General features: G+C 63.9%; 2 protein-coding genes across 2 annotated transcripts; one reads left to right on the top strand and one right to left on the bottom strand.

The window, feature by feature from the left end:
- Positions 1-116: 116 nt before the first annotated feature.
- ZNF710 (zinc finger protein 710) lies at positions 117-9,129 on the top strand. The gene is made up of 5 exons (XM_072345564.1): positions 117-579; positions 5,124-6,493; positions 6,640-6,831; positions 7,098-7,272; positions 7,471-9,129. The coding sequence occupies exons 1-5, from the start codon at positions 528-530 to the stop codon at positions 7,641-7,643; spliced, it is 1,962 nt and encodes a 653-aa protein (XP_072201665.1). The 5' UTR covers positions 117-527; the 3' UTR covers positions 7,644-9,129.
- Positions 9,130-9,179: 50 nt separating this feature from the next.
- IDH2 (isocitrate dehydrogenase (NADP(+)) 2) lies at positions 9,180-12,624 on the bottom strand. Its single transcript, XM_072345565.1, has 11 exons — positions 12,475-12,624; positions 11,708-11,799; positions 11,299-11,464; positions 10,938-11,098; positions 10,717-10,860; positions 10,486-10,622; positions 10,249-10,400; positions 10,066-10,178; positions 9,893-9,990; positions 9,684-9,776; positions 9,180-9,550 (listed from the first exon to the last, which is right to left on the bottom strand). Exons 1-11 carry the CDS (start codon positions 12,587-12,589, stop codon positions 9,463-9,465), a joined length of 1,359 nt encoding a protein of 452 aa, XP_072201666.1. The 5' UTR covers positions 12,590-12,624; the 3' UTR covers positions 9,180-9,462.
- Between the last annotated feature and the right edge of the window lie 621 nt (positions 12,625-13,245).

Below are 13,245 nucleotides of genomic sequence, written 5' to 3'. Positions count from 1 at the left end.
GCTGAGGTGCGGGCGAGTGGGGACATCCCAGGGCACGGCACGGCAGAGGGGCCGCATCTCTGCTGCGCAGGTGGGGGCGAGGCGCGGGGGGGGGGGGGGGGGCTTGGTGTGTCAGAGGAGCGCTGCGCTGCCCCCAGTGCCGTGCTGGGGCACGCGGGGCCGCCTGAGCGCCGTGGGCTCGGGCGCTTTCTGTGCGGGGCTGCGGGTTCGCCGTGGGTCGCGGTGCTGCCGGGCAGGAGGGCGCCCAGCTCCGTGGGGCTGCGCCGTGCCGTGGCAAAGGGCGCTGGGAGCAGCTGGGAGCGGGCGGACCTCGCGGTGGTGGCACAAGGCGCCCCGAGCTGCGGGCAGCGGAGAGTGCGCCGGCCCTCCCCGTGCGCTGCCACTTCCCCTTGGCTGTTGTCCCCCTGCCTGCTCGGAGTCAGAGCAGAAGCTGAGGGCCGGACGAGCACGGCTCGGGGCCGCTGGTTCTCCGTTGGTGCTGGAGGGGCAGGAGGACGCGGTGTGGGGACGCTCCGTTCCAGCTGCCAATGCACCTGGCGAAGGCGAAGAGGGAACGCAAACTGCAGCACGGCACGGAAGGTGGGCGGCATGTGGGTCAGCTCTGATTGCCCAATCCTGGACATCCGTAGCACAAGACTGACGCCGTGCTCTGCCTTTGTCTGCGGGGATGGGGAAGCGCTCAGCTTCAGCACTGCTCCCGGCAGGGCGGGGTGCTCGGGGAGCCTCGGGGTCCCAGGCAGCACAGGGGCCATGGCCGGTCATGGAGAGGATTCTTTTCTTTGTGAGATTCAAATAATTGTAACCCAGAGATGGAGGAGACGTAGGAGGAGATGAAAAGCAAGAGAGAAAGCAAGCGAGCAAAGGACAGAGGTTTGGAATACAGAGGGAGATTAGGAGATAGATGAAAGAGAAAAGAGAGAGATAAGAGGGAGGCAGAGGACAGATCCACAGCGCCCAGATAGGGGTTGCCAGGGAAACGGGAAGGATGAGAGTGGTGGAGAGGAGAAGAGAAAGGAGAGGAGAGGAGAGGAGAGGAGAGGAGAGGAGAGGAGAGGAGAGGAGAGGAGAGGAGAGGAGAGGAGAGGAGAGGAACGTGCTGGGGGGGAAGGGGCGCCAGGTGGATGCTCAGGGCTGGGCTGAGGGTCCCCGCAGGGGCTGTCCCAGGGCAGTATGTGCAGCCCCGCTCCCTGCAGGTCAGCTTCTGGCAACCCTGAGCTGTGCACTCCCCGTCCTGTCATCAATTGGGAATCACCCCTCCTTCCCCTCCACCTGTGTGACCAGGAGCCCGGTGGCTACGAGCCCATCAGTGTTTGCTTTCCCCTCTGGGTGTGTGGATGGCAATGAGACTGCTGGCAGCATCCCCAGATATTGATGATCCACGTGTTTTTAACACGGCCTGATGAGGAGGTGGCCGCTCCCTCCCTGACACGGTGCCACGCAGACACGCCGTCACTGTTTTCCCCAGCCTGACTGTGCCACCAAACACGGTGCTTCATCACAGTGCAGGCTGGGGCTGTCCTTGGCTCTGGAATGTGGGTCCCCAAGGGGAGCCCTCCACGCCCTCAGTAGCTCCCTGCAGAGGATCAGCATGCGCTGAGTGCTGCTCTCCTTTCTCTATATAGAACCTGCTCCTGGTTTCCCTGACTGAGCTGTTAGGTGCACCCAGCTTGGAGGCACCGATGGAGCGAATTGAAATGTTGGTTTGATTTCTCTAGGAAGGCCAAGTTTACTTTGTCAGCAGCCATCCAGCAGGGCTGCTGTGCTGTATGGGGACACGCTGTGGGCAGGGAGCAGAACCCCCCCAGGGCTCTGCTGCTCATTGCACAGCTCAGACCGTGGGCACCTCACAGATCCCCCGGCCCCAGGCAGAGCAGTGTCCGGTTGTGAATCATTGCGGTGATTCCTTGTGATTTTCAAGGGGAAAAATGCATTTTATTCTGTTTAAAATTTGTATGGATGCTGTAAGCAGCTTTATGGAAAAACTGCTCGCAGACCGAAAGATGAAAGGCTGATTTTTTTCCTTTATCGGACCTGATGGAAAGCTCTTCTAGAAGAGAAAGAAAATAAGCCCAGAAGTGCTCATGCAGATATTCAAGATCCAGCAATGAGCTGCCTGCTGTAGATGATGAGCACAGCCCTGATGCTCCCCAGCACATGCAGGGTCTTGTGCGTGTGGGGCTGCCCAAGGTGCTGGAGCAGCACGGAGGGGATGGGGAGCCCAGCAGGCACAGCAGCTCAGGGGAAGGCAAAGAGCTCAGCTCGGGCTGCGGTGCTGCTGGCACTGCCCACAGCTCTGTCTCAGGAACTGAGCCCTGCATGGCACACAGCAGAACCAACACGGCCTTTGCCCCCAGAGCACTGCAGCCATAGTGCTGGATGGGGAGCGTGGATGTGGGTGTCCCTCCTGAGCCACCCCAGTGCTGCAGCTGGTGTGCTGAGGGGAGATGTGGACAAGTCGGTATAGTGGGGGAGTTTTGCACAGAGATTTCCTGGAAGAGAGATGGCTTTGCTGGAAAATGGGGTGATGAAAGAAATCTGTGCGGCTGTTTGTTGGCACTCAGGGAGAGGTGGGCTGGGAGCAGAGCTGGGGCCAGGCAGTGTGCTGCAATGAGGCAGTAATGAGGGCATGAAAAGTGGTCGGGGTTGCATTGGTGCAAAGCTGTTCTGGATCTGGCCGGAGGGAGGGAGTGCACTGTGCATGCAGGGTACGAGCTCATCTGCCTGGTGGTGCTTTCCTGCCCACAGTGGGCACTGTTGCAGCTGTTTGTCCCTCTGCAGGGTGTGCCACACACCCCTTCCATGGAAGGGTTGAGTTCAACCATTCGGTCCTTCCTGCGCCTGCCTGGTGCTGGCCTGGAGCAGTGCTAGGATGGGTGCTGGGACCATGGGACCTCCCCCCTCCCCAGCTCTCAGCACTGCAGTGTGGCTCTGCAACTGGAGAGCCCCGAGTGTGTGCACATGGAGCTGGGGGTGCTGCTCCCAGCCCAGCTGTTGTGCTGGGAAGCGGCACTCCTGGCCCATGAGAGCCACAGGGAAGTGTGAGGGGGAAGTGAAACAGCAGCTTCCCTCTGGCTGCCGCTTCTCCCCGGTGTGGTGCTGCGCAGCTGCACCAGCAGCTTTGTGGCTGCTGCACCCATGCTCTGTTCTGAGCAGCAAAGCTCGCTCACATACAAGAGCTTCAATGTTTGACAAAGTGCAAATGATTCTGTGTGTGACACGGGCCTGTATTTAGTGCTGGGAGCTCAGAGAGCAGCGCTCAGCCCCTTGTTCAGAGTGCTGCAGAGTAGGATCTGTCACTGAATTCTTCTGAAAGCCTCTGGTTATCGGTGGAGTTTGACTGTTTGCTTTTCTCAGGCACGTGAGCACTGGGAGCCGTGTTTGTTTGCAGCCGCTCCCCGTCGCAGTGCTGTGCCATGGAGGAGCAGAGCTGTCCCCACTGCTGCTCCAGCTCTGTACCCCACACCAGGACCCATCCTGCCCCGCTGGCTGCGGGGAGCAGAGCCACTGCCACGGGTAATCAGTGGGGTTAGGAGAAATCAGCCCTTGGATACGGTGTGATCCAAACGGTCTGGAACAGGCTGAGAAATAGTAATTGCTGCCCCCAAATGAGGAAGAGAGCAAAATCCCAACCGGATCCCAGCAGCTTTTCCTGCTTTCCGTCTCCTCCCGCCTGCACAGACAGATGGGATCCGGCCTTCCTCCCCAGGGAGCTCCTGTTGTGTGCAGCTTCCTCCCTGCAGCACGACCTGGGAGCTGTGTTCCTTCCGGGAAGCTGCAGCCCGCTGTGAGGCGCTCCGAAGCCCCGGCGCTGCACTTCCCATCGCAGCCTCCGCGCCGCTCTGTGCCCGGCCCTGCTCCGGCTGCAGCTCTGCTGGGGGGATGCCGAGAGCCTGATCTGGGGGCTCCTCTGTTCTGAGAAGGAGGGTGATACGCAGCCCTCGGTTTCTGCTCTCCAGACACATGGGTGCTCCTGGGACTGCAACAGCAACTGGCTTAGGGTGTGTTCCTGTTTCACCTCCCCCACAGGACTCCTCTTTGTTGCAGCTGCAGAAATAATTCCATTGAGTGAGATGTCCCTTCCCTGCCCCCCTGCATCCCCCCCCCAGGAGGAAGCTGCAGCCTCCTGCTCACCCGGGGCTGCTGTTCCATTGCTGCCCTGCCTGCCCTGGGGATGGGCCCTGCTGGGGGCTGTGATCCCACACAGCAGAACGCCCCATATATATATTCCCACACAGTGGCTGCGTGGCTGTGTTCCCCACCGGCACGCTGCTCCCATCGCCAGACTGCCTGCTGCTTTAAGCAGTTCTCCCACTTCTCTCTCCCACTTTCTCTTTTGCTTTGTCTGTGATCCTCCCTCCGCTGTTTCCCATCACTGCTTCTCGCAGCCAGGATCATCAGTGTGGGACGGCCGCGGGGCTCCGGGTGCTCCCTGCCCCTTCCTTCCTGCAGGGCTGCTCACGGTGCTTTGGCCCCCAGCAGCGCAGAACCAGCACCCGGGAAGGAGCAGGTGCTGCTGTGTGGGCTCTCCAGGGTTCCTTGTGGAAGCGTGCGGTGAGCAGTGAGCCCACAAGGCTGTTCCTTTGCCAGGGACGCTCAGCAGCAGTGGGAACTGAACGGAGGTGCTTTGGGGCACAGCTCTGCAGTGCTGGCAGTGATCGCTGCTGTCTGTGGCACTGCTCAGCCCTGCTCTGGGGTTGGGCACTATTTCCATTGGAGAGGCTTGCTCAGAGGATCCCGTGCTGCCAACAAGCCCGTGCAGGCTGTTCTATCAGCCCGTCCCACCGAGCTGCACTCCTCCCTGCACAAATGAGCATCGCTGTGTCAGTTGTGAGCAATTGTTTGACTTTCTTCCTGGAAGCAGATGGAATTATTGAACAGCACGAGGAGTCCTGCAGAAGCCTCCAGAGGGCGGCTGGGATGCTCCGCACGCTGTTTCAGTGCTTCCTGCTCTGCGGGCAGCATTAGGCTGGGACGAGTCCCACTGAGCCCTGCCGGGAGCGCTGAGCCGTGCTCGGCTTCCTGACCTGCCCCTGAATTACGTGGGATTGTGTCGATGGGAGCTGCGGCACGGGGGCTGCACGGGGCGGGAGGGATTGCTAACAGCCGTCCCTCTCCTCCCACAGCCATGACCGCACAGGGCGCCGAGATGGACCGTTTCACCGAGTGTGGGACGCAGACGGACGCCGTGGTGGTGCTGTCCCTGGCGCAGGCTGCAGTGCTGGGCTTGGTGTCCGACAACGAGCTGCTGGGGGCCACCGTCAGCCCTGCCGGCTTCTTCCCGGGGCTGGGGGGCGAGGGGGAGCCTGACGGCACGGCGGAGCCCGAGAGCGAGGGAACGGCGCTGGACGGGCAGGAGGACGAGTCCCTGGAGGCGGAGTGCTCCCCGGGGAAGCACGCGCGCAGGAGGAAGCGGCCCCCGGTGAGGCTGCTGCCTAAGGTGAAGCGCGAGGAGGCGGACACGGAGGTGTTGGAGGCGGCCGCGCCCGGAGAGGACGAGGCCGATCCGCAGCGCGGCGCCCTGCCTGCCCCCAGCCCGGACCTCGCGCCGGAGCCCAGCGGAGCCGTGAAGATGATCGACCTCAGCGCCTTCAGCAGGAAACCCCGGCGCCTGCGGCACCTGCGCCGCCACGCGCACCAGCAGCCCCGCGGCTGCGAGCCCGACCCGGCGCAGGACACCGAGCGGACGCCGTGCGCCTTCGAGGCGGCGGCCCCGTCCCCTGGGGAGCCCGAGGCGCCCGCGTCCCCCGAGCGGGTGAAGAGCGAGCGGGGCTTCGCGTGGCAGGAGCCGGGAGAGATGGAGGCGGACGCCGCGGGCGACAACAGCGAGCAGAGCAAGAAGGCGCAGCTGGACCGGCTGGACATCAACGTGCAGATCGACGACTCCTACCTGGTGGAGGCGGGGGACCGCCAGAAGCGCTGGCAGTGCCGCATGTGCGAGAAGTCCTACACCTCCAAGTACAACCTGGTGACGCACATCCTGGGCCACAACGGCATCAAGCCGCACTCCTGCCCGCACTGCAACAAGCTGTTCAAGCAGCCCAGCCACCTGCAGACCCACCTGCTGACCCACCAGGGCACGCGGCCGCACAAGTGCGAGGTGTGCAGCAAGGCCTTCACGCAGACCAGCCACCTGAAGCGGCACATGCTGCTGCACACCGACATCAAGCCCTACAGCTGCCACTTCTGCGGCCGCGGCTTCGCCTACCCCAGCGAGCTGAAGGCGCACGAGGTGAAGCACGAGAGCGGCCGCTGCCACGTCTGCGTGGAGTGCGGGCTGGACTTCTCCACGCTCACCCAGCTGAAGCGGCACCTGGCCACGCACCAGGGCCCCACGCTGTACCAGTGCCTGGAGTGCAGCAAGTCCTTCCACTACCGCAGCCAGCTGCAGAACCACATGCTGAAGCACCAGAACGTCCGGCCCTTCGTCTGCACCGAGTGCGGCATGGAGTTCAGCCAGATCCACCACCTCAAGCAGCACTCGCTCACGCACAAGGTAGGTGCCGCGGGCGGCACGGAGCGCCCCGGGGCTGCTGCCTCGCCGCGCTCGGGGACGTATCGGCTGCGGAGGGCGCTGCGGTGCTGCAGCTCGGCTCAGCCGCCCCCTCCTGCCTGCACTCACCGCCTCCCACGTCCCCGCAGGGCGTGAAGGAGTTCAAGTGCGAGGTGTGCGGGCGCGAGTTCACGCTGCAGGCCAACATGAAGCGGCACATGCTCATCCACACCAGCGTCCGGCCCTACCAGTGCCACATCTGCTTCAAGACGTTTGTGCAGAAGCAGACGCTGAAGACCCACATGATCGTGCACTCACCGGTGAAGCCATTCAAGTGCAAGGTACCGCAGGGCGCCACGGGTGGCTGGGGATGGAGGTTGGCACGCTGGGTTCTGCGAGCGTGGAGGCTGCGGAAATAGCAGCAGGAAAGGAAAGGCGTGGGAGGCTGGTGGGGAGGGCGGGCTGCCCCATTAGAGATCACTGGGGAGCAATCAGGGCCCCCGGCAGTGAGGTCAGGTCTGCACAGCCTCATCCCCAAGGCTGCTGCTGGGCTTTTTGCTGGGCTGGGGAGCTGCAGGACCCCGCTAACCCCAGAACGCTGCTGCAGGTCTGTGGGAAGTCCTTCAACCGCATGTACAACCTGCTGGGCCACATGCACCTGCACGCGGGCAGCAAGCCCTTCAAGTGTCCCTACTGCTCCAGCAAGTTCAACCTGAAAGGCAACCTGAGCCGGCACATGAAGGTCAAGCACGGCGTGATGGACATCAGCCTGGACAGCCAAGGTAGGTGTGGGCTGTGCTGGAACTGTGCTGGGCTCTGCATGCTGCAGGCTGGGTGCTGTGCTCGCTGCTGGCTTGCTGCAGGAGCAGCACCGAAGCACAGTGCCCGTAGCGAATGCTCCTTGGGTGCTGTGGTGGGGAGGGGACCACAGGGCCCCACGGGCACGGGGCTGATACCGGCTTGTGTGCGCTGTGCCCTAGATCCCATGATGGACCTGTCAGGGGCTGAGCACTCCGAACTGGACGGGCAGCAGGAGATGGAGGACTACGAGGAGGAGAACTCGTACGGCTATGAGGGTGTGGGGAACCCCCCAGATGACAGCGTGCTGTCAGAGCAGGCCATGAAGGAGATGGCATATTACAACATGTTGTAGCAAGGAGGGTGGGTGGCGCAGGGGGGGTGCGGGGATGGCAAAATAGACCCGCCGTGTAAGAGAACTGCTGGGGTGCAGTGCTGCTGCAGGGGAGTGAGCGGGGGGAGGCAGGGACATCTCTGAAGCATGGCTGGACACAGGGCAGGGAGCCTGGGAGAGCTCTCACCTTCATGGGGCCATACCTGCTGGGGCCCGTTCTCCCTAAACCTCTGGAGAAGGAGTGCCCCTCTGCCCGGTGCCCCGCCACCCCCCCCGTCCCACACACCTCAGTGGTGGCCAGGCTCTTGCCCCGCTCCTCACCCGCAGCCCTGTGTGATGTACTTGAAGCTGGCAGGCTGCATCCCAGCAGACGATGAGCATCGCTCCTGATCCTACCTCCTGGGTCCCCGTTCGGCTGCGCTGTGCCACGCATCAGCCTGGCATCCCCTGCGTGGAGACCAGCGCTGCACCACCCTGCGCTCCACAGCTCCTCACAGCCCAGGGCAGCTCCTGTTGCTCTGGCACCAGCGATGAGCTGGTTTGGGCAGAGCTGGGATAGGCCACGAGAGGCCACAGGGCACACACACAAAGAGTATTTTCTTACAAACTAATTGCAAAGCTCAGCGGAAGCAGCAGCTCTGAGTACAGAGTGGCTTTGGTGAGCGATGTATTTAAAGGAAGGCAAACCCTGTTCAACTTGAGCAAATGATGGTATTTTGAAAGTAATTTATTTTTTTTCAGATGTGCCGCGTGGTTGGATTTATCTTCTCACTGAGTTCAGTTTCCTTCAAGCAATGTTCTTTGTAAACCTGTGTAATGTGTGTGATCTGTGGAGCTGTGCGGGGCTGCGGGGGCTGCAGGGGCTGGACGGGGGTCCCACGCTCACAGGGGCTGCACTGCTGCACCAACACTGCTGCACGCTGCTGCCCCATGAGCATCTCCAGCCCGGGCTGCAGGAAGGAGTGTGCCCTGGAGATGCAGTCCCAGGGGGGCTTTGTGTCCCCTCCCTGCCTTGTGATGGGAGTGGGCTACAGGGGCACCCTTTGGTCATGGCACAGCTCTGCCAGCCCAGGACACTGCATCCCCATCCTTGGGGCACACGGTGGTTGCATCCTGCAGTGCAGAGGGGAGGGGGGAGGCACCCAGAGCCAAGGGGCAGCCGTGTGCTGACCCTGCAGTGTGTGATGCACCACCCAGCCTGGTGCTTCTGCATCTGGAGCCCCCCCCATCATGGCTCAGCACCCCCTCCACCAGTGCCCATATAGCTGCAGCTCCTTCAGCCTACCACCCCCCCAGCACCGCTCCCCACGCCCACCCCGTATCCCCACATCTACCTCTGTCCCATTACCAAAAAGCACCGCACCCCACACTGCACTGTGCCGGAGAGCTGTTGGGGTGCACCCTGCACTGTGTCTGCAGAGCAGTTGCCCCCCTCCCACCCCCCCCACCCCGTGCAAAGCCCTACTGTGTTTATTTTTGTCTATCTCCTCGGTTGGAAGAGTTGTTCAGCAATAATTCTAAATAAATGAATATTCTTTAGCTGCTGCTGCCTGCTGTGCTGGGAGCGCATGGAGCCCCCACACCACGACACACCACGGGCCGGGATGTGTTTAATGGCCATTTGGCACCACGAGGTCAGAAGTTACATAAATTACAGCACGGTGAAGGGCAGCCCCCCCACAGCCCTTCCTATAAACCCCCCTAGAAATGCTTTAAAAACACATGTAGGAAAACGGGTTATAAAAATGAGGGGAACGTTCCTGAGCCGTGTGGAGGAGCTGCAGCGCCGCTCGCCGGGTGTTAGCAGTGAGGTAACAGCGGGCGGCACCCAGGGGGTGCTCTACTTCTTGCCCAGGGCTTTGTCCAGGTTGTTCTTGATGGCGTCCAGGAAGTCGGTGGTGTTCACAAAGTGCTCGTTCAGCTTCACGCTGCGAGAGAAGGGCGAGGAATGGGGATCCTGCCCCCCCCCCCAGGCACCGCCCGGCGCAGTGAGAGCCCTAAATAGCTGCCTGCTGCCTCGCGGCACGCGCTGCCCACACCCCCCCCTGCAGCCACACGTACTTGGCCAGCCCATGGATGCAGCCCGCCAGGTCCTTCGTCATCGTCCCACTCTCCACAGTCTCAACGCAGACCTTCTCCAGCGTCTGAGCGAACCTGCGGGCAGCGCACTCAGCAGCAGCCATGGCCCAGCATTTCCCCACGTGCCACGTGGAGCAGCCTCAGAGCACACCTCCCACCTACTCACCCCCCACCCCCCCCACCCCACTCACTTGATCAGCTCTGGGTTGCTGTCCAACTTGCCGCGGTGCTCCAGCCCACGCGTCCAGGCGAAGATGCTGGCGATGGGGTTGGTGCTGGTGGGCCGTCCCTGCGGGCAGACAGCCCCCACTCAGCGCTCTGCCCTGGACACCTCGCTTAGGGGCCCCTCGGGGCACACACCCACCTTCTGGTGCTCCCGGTAGTGCCGCGTGACGGTGCCATGTGCCGCCTCCGCCTCAATGGTCTTCCCATCGGGGCACACCAGCACCGAGGTCATCAGCCCCAGGGAGCCAAAGCCTGTGGCAGAACAGGATCAGGGCGGGACGGGGGCATGGAGCCCCGCCAGCCCCAAAGCTGCCAGCATCACCTTGGGCCAGGATGTCCGACTGCACGTCACCGTCGTAGTTCTTACAGGCCCAGACGAAGCCGCCCGAGGACTTGAGCACCTGTGCCACCATGTCGTCGATCAGCCGGTGCTCGTACCAGATCTTCAGCTTGTCAAACTCCGTCTTGTAGTGCCTGCAGCACAGCAGTCAGCGGATGTGTGCACACCTCAACACCTCACAGCCCAGCCCGGCCCCACGCCGCCCCGCCAGCTCCGTACTTATCAAAGATCTCCTGGAAGATGTCCTTGAAGCGCCCATCGTAGGCCTTCAGGATGGTGTTCTTGGTGCTCATGTAGAGCGGCCACTTCTTCTGGATGGCGTACTGGAAGCAGCTGTGTGCGAAGCCCGAGATGGACTGCAAAGGACGCGCGGTGCTACACTCAGCGGGTCCCCCAGGCTCCCTCCAGCCCCACGGCACCACGCAGCTCCCCCCGGCAGCCCCCTGGTACCTCATCCGTGTTGTACATGCCCATGCCCACACCGCCGCCGGGGAAGTTGAACACCTCCCACTCCTTGGCCCCGCTGCCATCCTTCGGCGTGAAGACCATCTTGAAGGTCCCGGACTTGTCCACCACGAAGTCGGTGGCTTTGTACTGCGTGGGGTGCTGGATCAGTGCAGGGCTGGGCGGCAGTGTGCTCCCCCAGCCCCCCGCCGCAGCGCTGCGCTCACCTGGTCGCCGTGCGCATGTCGGCCGATGGTGATGGGCTGCGTCCAGCCAGGCACCAGGCGGGGGATGTTCTTGCAGATGATGGGCTCCCGGAACACCGTCCCGCCCAGGATGTTCCGGATCGTCCCGTTGGGGCTCTTCCACATCTTCTTCAGTTTGAACTCTGTGAGTTGCAGCAGTGAGACACGGGCTGCTCAGCCAGCAGCGCCCAGCAAAGCACAGCACAGCCCTCCTGGCCCCCCCCACCCCGGCCCCCTTGTGCCGTGGGCAGCTGCCAGAGCCCTGCGCCAGCAGAACAGTGTCCAACTCACATCCAGCCCTGCAACACCGGGCTCCCACATCCTCCCCCCAGCCCCCTCCCACCTTCCACCCTGGCCTCATCGGGTGTGATGGTGGCACACTTGACGGCCACGCTGTACTTCTTGGTGGCCAGCGCCGAGTCGATGGTGACCTGGTCGTCCGTCTTGTCGCGGTGCGGCAGCCCCAGGTCAAAATACTTCAGCTGCACGTCCACGTTGGGCAGAATCAGCTGAGGGGGGAGGGTCAGAGCAGGGCGGTCTGAGAGCAGCACAGTGCAGCACTGCACAGACAAACACAGCCCCCGCCCCCAACCCCCCTCCCCGCCAGCCGGAAGCCGTGCTGTGCGCACCACCTGCTTCCTGCAGGGAACACGGGCTGCCACAGCCCCCACAGCCCTCACAGCCCCCACAGACCCCATATCCCCACAGCCCCCACAGCCCCCACAGCCCCCACAGCCCCCATAGCCCTGTACCTTCTCCTTGATGAAGGCCCAGATGATGCGCGTCATCTCATCGCCGTCCATCTCCACCACCGGGTTGGCCACTTTGATCCGCCTGTCGGCATCTGGCGGCAGCACAGCGTCATGGGGCACCGCGTGGGGACAAACCTCGCATGGGGCCGGGTGCACTTTGCGTGCAAAGCACCACGCGAGGCCGGGCCTGGTGCAAGGCTCCATGGGGACACGATGTGTCGGAGCACAAAGCCCCCCACCCAACCCAGGGGACCGGGGCTGATTGGGTCTGCTCGGGGTGCGGGTTGCGGTGCCGGGCGCTGGGGCTCACCCCTCACTGGGGCCCAGCCCACCCACGGCAAGGACGTGGTGGGAGCACCCGGAGCTGCACAACCCCACGGGACTGGAGCGGCTTCGTGTGCAAACCCCACTCAGGACGTGGGTTGAACGTGAAGGACAAAACCCCACGCGGGAGCGGGACGTGGCCCGTTGCAACCCCCTCGGGGCCGTGGGGACACAAACGTCTGGGCGAGGGCGCAGCACCCCCGTCCCGTCCCGTCCCGTCCCGTCTCCAATCCGGGTCGCTACGGCGCGCGGGGCGAAGTGCCGTGGGCGGGGCCGTCTGCACGCGGTGCTGGGGCCGAACCGAGCCGAACCGCGCCAAACTTGCCCGAACCGCTCCGAACCGCTCCGAACCGCGCCGCGTCCCCTCACGGACCCCCCCCTACCACCGCGCCCTCCCCGTCCCGAAGGACACCCCCCCGCCCCCCCGGGGTCACCGCACTCACAGTGCCGCCGCTGCCCCGAGGGTCCCAGTGCGGCGCAGGCGGCGGGATGGGGGCAGCGGGACAGCCCGGCGGCACGGCTCAGCGCCGGGACAGCGCGGAGGCAGCGGGCGGCCATGGCGCGGCGCGACGGGGCGGCGGTGGCGGCGGCGGCGGCGGCGGCGGCGGCGGCGGAGAGGGGACGCGGTTCGCTCCGCCCCGGGGCGGTACGTCAAAGTCTGCGCCCGGCACCCCCGCTTTGGGCCCCGCACGGGACGGGACGGGGGGGCGGGCCGCAGACGGTCGCCGTCCCCATCTCGTATCCCGCCCCGTAGCTCCGTGGGGTGCAACAAGAGAACCCCAGGTGCAAATCCTAACGGCGCTTAATGCAGGGCAGCAGCGGCGCCAGGGCACGAGCTGTCCGGGCGGGGTTCGGCTCTTAGCGCTGTGCTGTGCCCCCCCCGCGCTGTGCGCGTCCTCATCCTGCTCCGCCGTGATACTGGGGGGACGCGGCACGGTCCGGCCGGTATCACGGCATGTCACGGCACACGGGCGCCGCATGTCCCGGTGTCCTTGTGGCGGGGCGGTGGGACGCGCTGCCCGCACATCTGGGGGCGCGCTGCCAGCTCAGCCCACTGAGCGCTCAGAGCTTTCCCTACATAGAAGCGAGCGATCCGGCACGTGATGCGGGCACCGCACCGAGCGGGACGCGGCGCTGCTGCCCTGTGCGGAGCCGTGTCCGGACCGACCCTGGCACGAGGGGCTCCGTGCCCCACCGACACCCCGCAGCGCTCC

The sequence above is a fragment of the Excalfactoria chinensis genome, chromosome 10, assembly GCF_039878825.1.
Source record: "Excalfactoria chinensis isolate bCotChi1 chromosome 10, bCotChi1.hap2, whole genome shotgun sequence".
In the NCBI taxonomy this organism is placed as follows: Eukaryota; Metazoa; Chordata; class Aves; order Galliformes; family Phasianidae; genus Excalfactoria; species Excalfactoria chinensis.
Note: the sequence above shows the minus strand (reverse complement) of the source record. Positions and strands in the feature narration are given on the sequence as shown.